General features: G+C 41.6%; 4 protein-coding genes across 4 annotated transcripts in view; 2 read left to right on the forward strand and 2 right to left on the reverse strand.

Moving 5' to 3' along the window:
* The window catches only part of LOC141427162 (uncharacterized), a 2,167-nt gene extending 1,398 nt beyond the window's left edge, over positions 1-769 (forward strand). The window contains exon 5 of the mRNA XM_074086397.1: positions 637-769. Coding sequence (XP_073942498.1) covers positions 637-769 — 133 coding nt within the window. The remainder of the gene's footprint in view (positions 1-636) is intronic.
* LOC141427163 (uncharacterized) lies at positions 73-4,962 on the reverse strand. The gene is made up of 3 exons (XM_074086398.1): positions 3,449-4,962; positions 856-3,233; positions 73-750 (listed from the first exon to the last, which is right to left on the reverse strand). The coding sequence occupies exons 1-2, from the start codon at positions 4,960-4,962 to the stop codon at positions 914-916; spliced, it is 3,834 nt and encodes a 1,277-aa protein (XP_073942499.1). The 3' UTR covers positions 73-750; positions 856-913.
* A 28-nt stretch (positions 4,963-4,990) lies between these two features.
* LOC141427380 (uncharacterized) lies at positions 4,991-6,418 on the reverse strand. The gene is made up of 2 exons (XM_074086729.1): positions 5,145-6,418; positions 4,991-5,070 (listed from the first exon to the last, which is right to left on the reverse strand). Exons 1-2 carry the CDS (start codon positions 6,316-6,318, stop codon positions 5,042-5,044), a joined length of 1,203 nt encoding a protein of 400 aa, XP_073942830.1. The 5' UTR covers positions 6,319-6,418; the 3' UTR covers positions 4,991-5,041.
* Positions 6,419-9,032: 2,614 nt separating this feature from the next.
* LOC141427164 (bifunctional purine biosynthesis protein ATIC-like) lies at positions 9,033-12,871 on the forward strand. Its single transcript, XM_074086400.1, has 5 exons — positions 9,033-9,180; positions 9,844-10,060; positions 10,430-10,705; positions 11,007-11,119; positions 12,765-12,871. Exons 1-5 carry the CDS (start codon positions 9,159-9,161, stop codon positions 12,869-12,871), a joined length of 735 nt encoding a protein of 244 aa, XP_073942501.1. The 5' UTR covers positions 9,033-9,158.
* Positions 12,872-13,030: the final 159 nt, after the last annotated feature.

Raw genomic sequence — 13,030 nt, forward strand, 5'->3', positions numbered from 1 at the left:
TATCGTGCCCTCTAGACCCTCGGATAAGAAAACCGTTTGCCTGAATTCGTAAGGGGGGTATAGGTTCGTTGGGACGATAAATGGAACTAAAGGATACACAATACTAGCCACGTGAATATAGAAGAAGAAGTTGACTTCGGTCGTGTATCTTTATTAATAACATGTATGTATATACATGGTCTTATCTACAGTGGCTTCACCTTGTATAATATGAGGGCCTGGTCTACCCAGAGTTACCCTCTCTGTACAGTCGATTACGTCTCCAGTCTAGACACTGCGTAAGTGTGCCTTGGTGTCCTACGTATCCTCAGTTCCTGCTCAGTTAGGGGAACTTATTGTACAGGGATTATGGGTGTCGTAAGCCCTATAATACCCTGAGCCTGACACCAGCTGGACATGGCGGCTGTGCCGCCACGGGGCCCTCCTTCCTACCCCTTCAGGCCCGACCCGTATGCTCCAACTCATAATCGACCGTACTACAATGGCTTGCCAGTATGCTTCCGATACATACTCATGGGAGTCCCGGACTCTATAAGAATGGATCTTCTGAATGACCGATAGCTGACCCATTCTTCCACATCCATGTAGCTAGATATATCGATTATAAAAGCGTATATATACATGAGCACTTACCAGGATCATCTCTGGTCACCGCGAGGAGTCAGCCATGCCATCGCACTCGCAATCCACACGCAAAATGTCTTTCTGCCTCAAATACCCTCTCTCTCGCATTCTTTTACGCGCCGTATTCTGTCACCCGAAGGGTTAACACACAAGAGGATCGGTTAAAGCATAGACAAGGAAAACGTTGCCACATCGCAATATAGATTGACATAAGGCAGGGTTGACACTTACCAACTGTTTTACGGCGACTCGTGCATAGAATGCGCGACACTCCCCACAAGAAAAGAGGTTATTGCAGCAGGGCGAGTAGGTGCCGCGTCCATTCCAGGATTTTATCCCTGGCACGAATGGCAGCAACCCTCTTGCTCCTCACAGGCTCCCCCTCTTCGCACTGCTCCTCCAGTGGTGGTACTTCAGGATTGCTAGTCTCTGCGCGGTCTACTGGAGTATTCCTCTCGATGTCAGTTTGATCATCTAGTGCCTCTGGAGTTGTGTCATCTGGTAAGTTCCTCTCAATCACCTCGTTCTGTTGTCCAGATAGAGCCTCTGCTTCTGGCTCGTCATCCTCTATTTCCAGGGGGTAGAGGTGCCCAACGGAACGTGTAGTTATAGAGTCGTTAACCTTGACTCTTGCAACTCTGTGCTCGCCATCACGGCCCTCGGTTAACGCGTCAATTCTGCCCACCTTCCACTGATTTCTATTTTTATGGTCTGATTTTATCTGCACAAGGTCGCCTACTTGTGGTTTACGGTGGGACCTGACCCTGGGTTGCTTTGGTGCGTGGTTGTACCGCTCCCTGAGACTTGTGAGGTACTGTCCTATAAACATTCTTTTAAACTCTTCCATCATCTTGAGTCCTCTTTTCCAGCTCTCAATCAGGTCACCTTTTATGGCTGTACTCCCCGTTGGAGTTTCTGCCATAGATGGTCTCGTTGTTAAGCATTCCCCTAGACTTAAGAAGTCAGCTGGTCGCAGGACATGTTCTACTTCAGTACCCACTTTTGTTAAGGGCCGTGTGTTTAATACCGCCTCCACTTCCTTCAGTACTGTCAATAGCTTGTTTTCATTGAGCAGGTGCTTTTCTAACATTCTTTTGAGGCAGTGTTTTACCAGGGCTATAAGTCTCTCATAAAAGGCGCCATGCCATGGAGCAAGTTGGGGAATAAATCTCCATTGGATCTTATTCACAATGCAGTATGGCTGCTGTACTACTTCTGAAACTAGTTTGAAGCACGTTGCGTTGTCAGAGTACATCCTATGCGGTATACCTCTAGTAGCCGCAAACCTCCGTAACGCTAGGAGACACTCTTCCGCTGAAAGGTCCTTCACGATCTCCAGATGGATAGCTCTGATTGTTAAACAGGTAAACAAGGCTACCCATCGTTTTTCTCTGCCACTAGGTGTACTCACAAACAGAGGGCCAAAATAGTCTACCCCCGTATAGGTATAGGGTTTGCTATAGTTCACACGCTCTGGTGGTAGCGCCGGTGTGTCCGGTAGCCTATACGGTCCTCCGCCGTGCTTCATACATTGTAGACACCTTCTAAGCACCTTCGTCACCTGCGGTTTCCCTTGTGGGATCCAGTATCGCTCTCTGATAGAGTTTAATGTATGCGAAGGCCCCACGTGGTAATTACTCTCATGAGTGTCTTTAATGATCTTGTCCGTAAACTGACTATTTCTGGGTAATAATATTGGATATTTCTTATCGTAGCTCCATGTTGTATTTGCCATACGCCCGCGGCATCTCAGAACGCCATCCACGTCTAAAAAGAGATCTAAATTTCTCGCCAGATGCGTTCTCTTCCCATCCAGTTCTTCAGGGAAGTGTTTCTTTTGCAATTCTATTATATTGCTTATAGTTTCAGCTCCGTCGGACACCTGTTGATTGTCGATTTTTTCTTGTTGGTTATCGGAATTATCTAGCTCCATGAGTTCATCGGTGGGATATTCACTGTACTCAATGGGCTTGCTCTGACCTTGGTAGTTTGAGTCATCTTTTCTAGGATTGGTTGGGCCTTCACTCAGCTCTAGGGGGTCGCTCAGGCCTCCTTCCTCATCCATGGATACTTCTCGTCTGTGTTCACCTGAGCTGTCGCTCAGGACCTCCCCGAAAGAAAGAAGGTTTTGATGTTCTTGGTATACCCGGTCTTCTGGCCAAGTGGATTCATCTCTGACAAGAAACTCTGGTCCATTGTACCAAAGGTCCATTTTTTCTTTAAACAGTTCTGGTCGCGTAGCGATGTCAGCAGGATTCGACTTTGTGTTAATGTAACACATCTCAGTATTAGGATGATTTCTTTTAATTTCGTTAACTCTGTTCGCAACAAAGGGAGGGAGGAGCTTGTTCGATTTCATCCAGCAGAGCACTACCATGCTATCTGACCATAAGTACTCTTTGGCTATTTCAAGCTCTAAATTATTCCTGGTGTATTTCAAGAGTCTGCTCCCAATTAGAAACCCGAGTAACTCCAATTTGGGAATCTTCAGATCATCCTTGTCTTTAGCTTGTGATACATGAGATTTCGCCATTAAAAAGATATTGAGCTTCGTTTTGAACTTATCACCTTCAGATAGACAACTGCGGCGTAAGCGTTCTTGGACGCGTCTGTAAAACAGTGAAGTTGATACGTGAGGTCACCTTTTGATGTGTCTGACCCTATGTATCTGGGTATCTGAATATCGGCTAAGGTATACAGGTTTTGTATTGCCTCTTGTATAGACAAGATCATATTTGTAGGCAACTTGGCGTCCCATTTCGCTTTTATCCCGCAAATGTTCTGAAAGATAAGCTTCATTGGTAATATTAGTGGGCATACAAACCCGCAAGGGTCGTATACACGAGCTAAGGCCTGAAGCACCTTCCTCTTTGTATCCACTGGTTTGCTTGTGTCGCAGTGATTCGGTGTTACATTAAGTTTTAATCTGTCTTTAGAGAGATTCCAGTAAAGCCCGAGTACCTTGACATCATCACATTGGTTTGCCTTATGTGCTTCTGGTATAGTTTTCATAAATTCTTCATCATTGGATAACCAATCTCGTATGTTCATAGATAGTTGTTCAAAGCTAGATCTCGTCTGATTGTAGATCTTCATGGCCTCTTGAACAGAGTTGGCTCCCGTCACTAAATTATCAACATAGCACTTATGAGAAATAGTCTTTATTAATTCTTCGTTTGATTGTGTCATATGATGCTGGATTGTGGCTGTAAGAAGAAAAGGACTTGATATAACTCCAAACGGTACTCTGCAGAATCTAAAGTGAAGTAAATTGTCTTCTGTTGCTCCTCTGTTTACATCCTTTAGCCATAAAAATCTCGTCACGTCACGATCCTCATCTTGAAGGGCTACTTGAAGAAATGCCTTCTCAACATCGGCTATCAAGCCTATTTTCTTTGTACGGAATTTCAAAAGTAGAGCTGTTAGATCTTCTAGCATAGAAGGACCACTGTATAGGCATTCATTAAGGCTCTTCTGCCCTGTCGTCTTTGCAGATGCGTCGTACACGATTCTCCCTTTCTTTCCCTTCTGCTTAACCATATGGTGGGGTAAATAATGAAGAGGGTGATCACTTTTCTGTACGTCTTCTTGATCGACTATTTCTATAATGCCAAGGTGTAGTTGTTCCTTCAAGATGGACTCGTATTCATCGAGAGCTGCCGTATCGAGCCTCTTCAGAGTGCTTCTTAATCGACCTAGGGCTAGACCAAAATTTGATGGTAAATCTGGTGGGTACTGAATCCACGGCCATTTGACCAGATATCGGCCATTTTGGTATTGCACGGTGTTGTTGAAATGGCGTACTGCTTCTTCTTGTCTCGTAGCTTTTGGAGAATCTGTGATCCCTATACTTTCTAGAGACCATAGGAATTGCACATCTATACTTCTCAGCGGCAGATCAGGTTCAGTAAAGTACGGGCAACTAGGAATGTGGCATTGACAATATGTCACAACAGATAGGGCATTGTCGACTTCCCCTGGAGTTATGTTTCCAGATAGTACCCATCCAAAGTCCGTATCCAGTAAATATAGATTTTCAGCGATCTGGACTTTATTGTCTCTAAGGATGGCACTGTAGCAGTCATTGCCTATAAGTAAATCAACAGTCTCTCCAGCTGTATCATCGTCAGCAATTACATCTACTCCATTATATTCCGAGAAAGCAACTGGAACTCTGTCTGTAATCTTTGGTACAATATTAACTGTTATTTGTTTACTGATACCACGCTTGGTTAGAATGTCGACTACTGTTGTAGGGCTAGACAGTTTTTGAGGTTTAGACGCTCCAAAGGTATAAATTAGAAGAGAATCTTCCCGAAGATTCTGCAGGTTCAACATACTTGCAGCTTGTCGCGTGATATAGCTACGCTGGCTGCCACAGTCCAGCAAGATACGAGAAAGTTTTGATTTCTTGGTTTCAGGGTTTTGTAGAGTTCCCACCGCGGTCTGCAAGTAAGTATAACGATTAACATTGATACAAGATGCAATAGCATTTGCAGCTTCTGCCGTTACTGACTCACCACTTGGGACTGGACAAAACACCATTAAATGGTCGCCCTTGCAGCGGTAGCAAGAAATTTTCCTCCTGCACAAGGCTGTTTGGTGGTTCCGTCGTAGGCAATGTAGGCATCTTCCGTGTAATTTTTTCTGCCTAGCTTCCACAGTTTGGAATCGACGGCAATCGGCACTCAGATGTCCCTTAGCGTTGCAAAAGAGACACGGCCTCTTTGGCCTCTTTGCTGGTGGTGCCTCGTGATCCTTGCTGTGTTTCCGCTTACGGCTGACCTGCGGGCGCGCCTCAACTCGAACCTGCAGGGCTTCCGTGGTGCTTGACCCGGGTACAGTGGAATCTTCATGGCTTATAAGAGCAGCCGACCTCTCCATAGCGGTGATGATCCGGTCCAAGCTGCTTCTAATGGAGACCAAATCATCATTCTTTTCCCCAATAAGGTGATGTTCATGTATGACCTTCGCTGGAAATTTGGAGAGCACTAATGCTCTTAGGTGGTTGCCGCTGACTGGCTCGCCTAGTTTCTCCAAAACCCTGAGATTTCTTTCAATGTTATCCAACACGCTGCGACAGCTAGTGCTGGACTGATCCGCCTTTGGTAAGTTTGTAAGCGCTGTATAATGGGCATCTATTAGGATGTTGTTAGAGCCAAATCGCTGCTTCAAGGTATCTACGGCTATTGAGTAGTTTGCATTAGTTGCGGTTAATCCAGATATGGTTTCTAAAGCCGGTCCTTTGAGGCAGCCCATCAGATAAAGCAGCTTTTCTGACTCTGCGATTTCTCTATCATCTACATTTGCCACAAATCTGTCCCAAAACTCACTCCATTTTAGTTTATCACCATCGTATGTAGGTAGGCCTAGCTCAGGCAATTTAGCCTTTTGGGTAACTCGTAGTTGACTTTTGCTGAGCTCCCATGCAGTCTCAAGCTCGGTTAATGTGTCTTCAGCTTCAAGCTGGTCCTGTGTTACTTCGCTTACATCAGTGTCCCCAGATGTATTTAACAGGTGATATACTTCTTTCTCGAGTAATTCGAGACACTGTCTGAGTTTCAACCGGTGGGACACAAATTCTTCTTGAGGTGCGCCCTCTTCCTTACACTTCACTAGCAGAGCTTTAGCACTAGCTGCAACTTCCCTCAATTTTAGTTGTCTCAGGACAAGCCTAGCTTGGGAACTCGCCATGATGTCAGCTAAGCCAACCAAATATAGGAGGCACAGTGCTGGCGCTGTGTCAGGTACTGATGTCTGTCGTTTCGCTTGCGAGAAATGAGAATGCGTGCGGATACGTTTCCTACTTGTCACGACTGAAACGCATAAAAAAATTATAATCTTTCATTAGAGATTTAACCGGTTATTCGCATGTAACAAGTGCAACAAGTAGCACAACATACCTGTAAATACTCCGCGCCATACTTCAGAAACGCTCCTCGATGCATATAAATATGACTTTCCAGATAAAGATCGCAAATGCGCACTTCCGAGAACACAATTAGAGCACTTATTTTACGTGTATCTAATAAGTTTTCCACATTGAATTCAACATTCGAAAACAGAAAAGCGGTAGGAAAAAAACGTAATGTTACCAGACTGACATTTCTCCCCTACATAGATAATCATTACGGTGCGTTCCGATTCTCCATCACAAGCTTAACTAAATCTGTATAATCTTGTTATTGTCAGAAATGAATATATATGCTGGCCTATTTCTTTTTTTTATAACTTAATTATAATTAGAAATTCTTTATTTACATGATAGATAGATTAAAAAAAACCATAATTATGTCGCAAACAATAATAATACAGCGTAATACGAAAAACGCACCCATAAACAACAGACACAGATTGAACCAAACCAGAAATACCACAGACTATGCCAAGAGGTACGTTCCGTATCTGTAGGTTGGTAATAAGGTATTAAATAAAGAGTTGTGTTGACATTGTGTTGCATCGATGATAACTCGATATTTAATCACATACGAGGCCGTAATAAAACAAAACGAATTTGTTTTTATTTCCTTTAATAAAAACACGCAGCAGCTATAGGGAAAGAACGGAAGTTGCAGTTGCATCTAATGACGTGTCAACTCAAAGAAACAATAAAGTAATCTGGGACTGGAAAAACCAGACTCAATCCGGCTTCCCAACCTCATATCCCAGCACATCTCCACCATTTTATCGTGCCCTCTAGACCCTCGGATAAGAAAACCGTTTGCCTGAATTCGTAAAGGGGGGTATAGGTTCGTTGGGACGATAAATGGAACTAAAGGATACACAATACTAGCCACGTGAATGTAGAAGAAGAAGTTAACTTCGGTCGTGTATCTTATTAATAACATGTATGTATATACATGGTCTTATCTACAGTGGCTTCACCTTGTATAATATGAGGGCCTGGTCTACCCAGAGTTACCCTCTCTGTACAGTCGATTACGTCTCCAGTCTAGACACTGCGTAAGTGTGCCTTGGTGTCCTACGTATCCTCAGTTCCTGCTCAGTTAGGGGAACTTATTGTACAGGGATTATGGGTGTCGTAAGCCCTATAATACCCTGAGCCTGACACCAGCTGGACATGGCGGCTGTGCCGCCACGGGGCCCTCCTTCCTACCCCTTCAGGCCCGACCCGTATGCTCCAACTCATAATCGACCGTACTACAATGGCTTGCCAGTATGCTTCCGATACATACTCATGGGAGTCCCGGACTCTATAAGAATGGATCTTCTGAATGACCGATAGCTGACCCATTCTTCCACATCCATGTAGCTAGATATATCGATTATAAAAGCGTATATATACATGAGCACTTACCAGGATCATCTCTGGTCACCGCGAGGAGTCAGCCATGCCATCGCACTCGCAATCCACACGCAAAATGTCTTTCTGCCTCAAATACCCTCTCTCTCGCATTCTTTTACGCGCCGTATTCTGTCACCCGAAGGGTTAACACACAAGAGGATCGGTTAAAGCATAGACAAGGAAAACGTTGCCACATCGCAATATAGATTGACATAAGGCAGGGTTGACACTTACCAACTGTTTTACGGCGACTCGTGCATAGAATGCGCGACATAGTTCCCTAAAACAAAAATTACCATACTTTACTTAATTTAAAATACAAGATTTAATATTTCTTTTGAAAAATCCTGGTTGGTTGGATTTACTTATCAAACATGAACAGTAAATTTTAACTTTCGTTAAATTAATTAATTCCAATTTTATCAGTCATCAAAAAATAAAATTGTTTGTTCCAAAGATGGGTAGTACTGAAAGTCTTTGTTTATGAAATATTTTCAATTATATCATCAGCAGTTGAAGGAGACAATATTATTTTCATCATAATGTCATTGACGTAAAACCTTGAGGGTTGGCACTCATGTGTTTTTGTTTTTTTTTATCTATTTGTAATTTACATTGTTACCTACTTGTTTTACTTAGTTTACAACTTGAAGATGTAAGGATGTTTGATCCAATTTTTACTTTAGTCATTTCAATTTATTAAAATTCATCATCATCATCATCATCATGTCAGCCGAAAGACGTCCACTGCTGAACATAGGCCTCCCCAAGGCCATCAGTCCTGCGACGAATGTATCCCGCCCGTTATTTATTTAAATTAAAATATAAGAAAACTAGTAAACTTAGCAAAGTAACCAGTTTACTTTAACATTTCCTTCGTAAAATTACTAAAATGATAAAGCATGTTGCCAATGATGGTTTATTTTATATATAATATGAGTTTAATCTATTGGCAAGGACTGTTGCTAAAAAAGAGAATTTAGTCATGCACATGAATTAAGTCAAGCACATTCTGCTGTATTCTATGTAGACACTACCACAATAGTAAGACTGCTCAACCTTAGTGTATTTAATTCACACTCATATTAGTTTAACAAAAACACACTTTGTTCAACCCTATGCAGGTTGTTGTTATCAGGAACCCCTGCGAAAGGTCACAAGATATTTATATCAGCGAACCAACAATAGTTCACTCACAGTACATAGCTACATCGCTTCACATCCAGACATGGCTGCCAATGGAAAATTAGGTAAGAATGTTTTTGGTGACTTTGGTAAATGAAATCTAATATTAATATATTTTATTACCTACTGTTTTCAAAGTAAAGTAAATAATTCACCAAATTGGCCATAGAAGTCATAGTAGGTAGGTACTATCAACCGACATAGAGTTGTTTCATATGATAAATAAATGTCAAATAAAAAATAAATAAATAAATATGTAGCATTGCAATTATCCAAAGTCATTAGGACTTATTTGACTCGCCTCATCAACCAAGTGGAACTCTATTGAATTGATTGATTCTCTCTATTCATTTTATGAACCTATTTATTAAATTAAAAAGGTTGCCTTGAAGAGATCGCTCTTAAGCGTTAAAGCCGCCTATTACTTACCTTGTAATTTTCTCTCTGTGTACCTGTTTTCTGTATTGCTTACTATATCTGGTTGGTCATACGTTTTAAGTGTCAAAAATATGTATACAGGCCTTTATTGCCTGAACATTAAGGTTGTGTATACATATTTTTTGCACTTGGCTGTATTCATATTTTTTTGCTGACTGTACAATAAAGAGTCATTGTATTGTATTGTACCCTTAAGCTTGCTGCGTCAAGCCAAAGATAGGACGCAATGGCTTATATGTCCAACAATGGACTGCTATAGGCTGATGATGATGAACCTTATTTTTTTTCAGCTCTTCTTAGTGTCTCAGACAAGGCTGGCCTGGTGCCTCTAGCCAAGTGTCTCTCAGACATCGGCCTTGGCCTGGTGGGTAGCGGAGGCACAGCAACAGCCCTGAGAAATGCGGGTCTCAAAGTTCAGGATGTATCCGACATCACTGGCGCCCCAGAGATGCTCGGAGGCAGGGTGAAAAGCCTGCACCCTGCTGTGCATGGTGGAATACTGGCCAGGTAATGAATCAGTATGGTTCAGCAAAAGTAATAGCATTTCTGAGACTTTACCAGGCTTCATCAATAAACAAACAACCACATCAGTGAGCATTTATGAAATAGATGCATCATTGACATCACGGTGATATCTTTAAATCGTAGCAGGTATGCAATGCAGTACATGTAATACAGTACAACACTTGTCTTTTAGTAGTAGGTACAGTCACCTGGATTAATAGATATCTGCCACAGTGGAACATGCAGAAATATCAGACACATCCTACCAGCCTTAGAAACAGAGTCGTATCAGATATTTATGAACTCTTTGTTGTGTCAGATATGGTGCTGGTAACTGTACATTCCTTTAATAGTACTTACTATTTTCTCCAGGCTCACAGATTCCGACCAGGCTGACATGAAACGGCAGAAGTTTGACATGATAAGCGTAGTCGTGTGCAACCTGTACCCGTTCGTTGAGACTGTGTCCAAGCCAAGTGTCACAATCGCTGACGCCGTTGAGAACGTTGACATCGGTGGTGTCACGCTACTCCGTGCCGCGGCTAAGAATCATGATAGGGTCACTGTTTTATGCGACCCTAGTGATTATGAGAAGGTTATTCAGGAATTACAGGCCAATAAAGAACACCAAACTTCTTTAGAAACCAGGTTAGTAGATGTTTATAGTTTTAGCAGTAGCTCCTCATAATCTAATATCATAACGTAAATCATAAATCATGGTGCAATTTTATTTATTTACTCCACTAACTATCTATAAGTATAACAACAATAATCGTACCAGCAGAACATACAGTCCCTCTAAATGTTACTGGGAGGTGCTGTGAATTATGAAACAACGATAGTTTACGTTTTACCTACCTAATATAATATGTTGTCACAACTACATATACATGGACATAAATCATGAAATGTATTAGGTTCAAAATTTGACATATTTATGCTTTTCTAGACAGAAGTTGGCCCTGAAAGCATTCACTCACACATCAGAGTACGATCTCGCGATTTCGGACTACTTCCGTAAGCAGTACTCCGCGGGAGAAGCCCAGCTGACTCTGAGATACGGTCAGTACCTTACTTTTAATACTTTAATACGAGGTATATTGCTAATATAAAAGGCCTAAATGATCCTTGTCACGGGTCAAAATACGCTGACCTTGCGTAACTTAGGTAAGTTGCGTCAAAATTGCAGAGTAATGGCATTCTTTTAGCCATTGGTCTGAAATTTGGTACTTAGTAACAAGACTAAAGCACAGAATAAATAATAGTACTATGTAACTAAAGGTTAATCATTTAATTTGAGAAGACTACTGATCATCCCCAGGCGAGAGCAATGTGGGCTTTAAACCAACTGAACCGCTTAGCCGGTGTGGGCAGATTTAGATTTCAAATTAAATCTGCCAGTAACATGTAAAAGTAAACAACAAGGTTTGCATATCCTCCACGATCCTCTGCTGAAATTCTTGAACTTCCAAAGTGCTCATATTCCCATTTCAACCAAATTCTTTACGGGCTGACGCGACAACGCGTTTCCTTAGCTTCAATTGTGGCTAATTACCATGTTTTTGTGTAAGCATTCTTAAACTATGAGTGAAGGTTGAATTTTGAGGACAAGGTTTGAAAGCAAGGACTAGTTGATATGATTACGTGTATGATCCCGACATTGTGTAATCGTCACTCGCTACAATAACAATGTTATCTAATAATATGGTCCATTGACTGTAAAATTATGTTAAAAATAACCATTTAATAGGTTACTTAGCTTGCTTATCTATTAGTTATCCTCCTCTTATCTTGAGTGCAGAGCAGTGTAAAAAGGCTAGAAGGCTAGAAAATTAATGCCAATTAAAGGCCAATTAACTGACATTGGCCCAAGCCTTAAGGCCGCCATTAAGGGGAATAATAATAATTTATTTGTTAAGGTCTCCTATCAATTCCTCCCCAAAATCAAAATATACTACCCGAACAGTCTCCTCATCTGTGTCTCTAACATGGACTTGGCAAAATAACATCTTGCTAAAAAAAATACATAAAAATAGTTTGAAAATAAGAGGATTTTATTGTACAAGTCAAGTCAAGTCAAAGGCACTTATGAATGTCAAAAAAAACTACCATTGGTTCGGAAAAACCTCTGTTGAGAAGAATCCAGCAAGAAACTCAACGAGGCATATTTTTTTGAAACAGATTTACAATATTATTAAATGATATCTATACATCACAAGTATTTTACACAACTTTATTTTAACACAGTAGGTTCGCTTTTTGAAGGGATCGCTAAATGCGGATCGGAATTATTTTCCAAATATCCCTGTCCATGATTCAATCATAACTTTATAATACGCATAAATATCTATACAGCTATATAGCATCAAACATACATCGACCTTATGGTTAGTGGCATAAAAGTTATATATATTTTATGCCCATGACTGTACTGGTTATTAGGTATATTGAATTGAAATTAATAACATTAGTAAGATTGGTATATTTTTTGGCAATATGGCAGTTACCATTAAAAAAAAATTTTAATACAGGCTTTTTTGCTGAATGCACTTTTTGTTAAAATGTACTTGCATTGTCATCTCAGCTACATTTCCGTACCAAATTGCAAGTTGGTGTCCTGCGGAGACGATCCTGCCCGGACTACCAGGATACATAAGTAGATATGCCAAATTGCTATTACTCAAAAATATGGCATCTATATTTGCAGGCATGAACCCCCATCAGAAACCAGCCCAGGTCTTCACGAGCGCGCGACCGCCTGCCCTAATGACTTGGAACGGCTCCCTGGGTTCATTAACCTCTGTGACGCATTGAACGCATGGCAGCTGGTCCGAGAATTGAAGCAAGCACTCAACGTGCCCGCGGCGACCAGCTTCAAGCACGTGTCTCCCGCTGGCGCAGCCATAGGCTTACCTCTTACTGAGGAAGAGGTAAGTAACTAAGCTGTCTGTAACAACTTGGAATAGATTCTCA

The sequence above is a fragment of the Choristoneura fumiferana genome, chromosome 4 (assembly GCF_025370935.1).
Source record: "Choristoneura fumiferana chromosome 4, NRCan_CFum_1, whole genome shotgun sequence".
NCBI lineage: Eukaryota > Metazoa > Arthropoda > Insecta > Lepidoptera > Tortricidae > Choristoneura > Choristoneura fumiferana.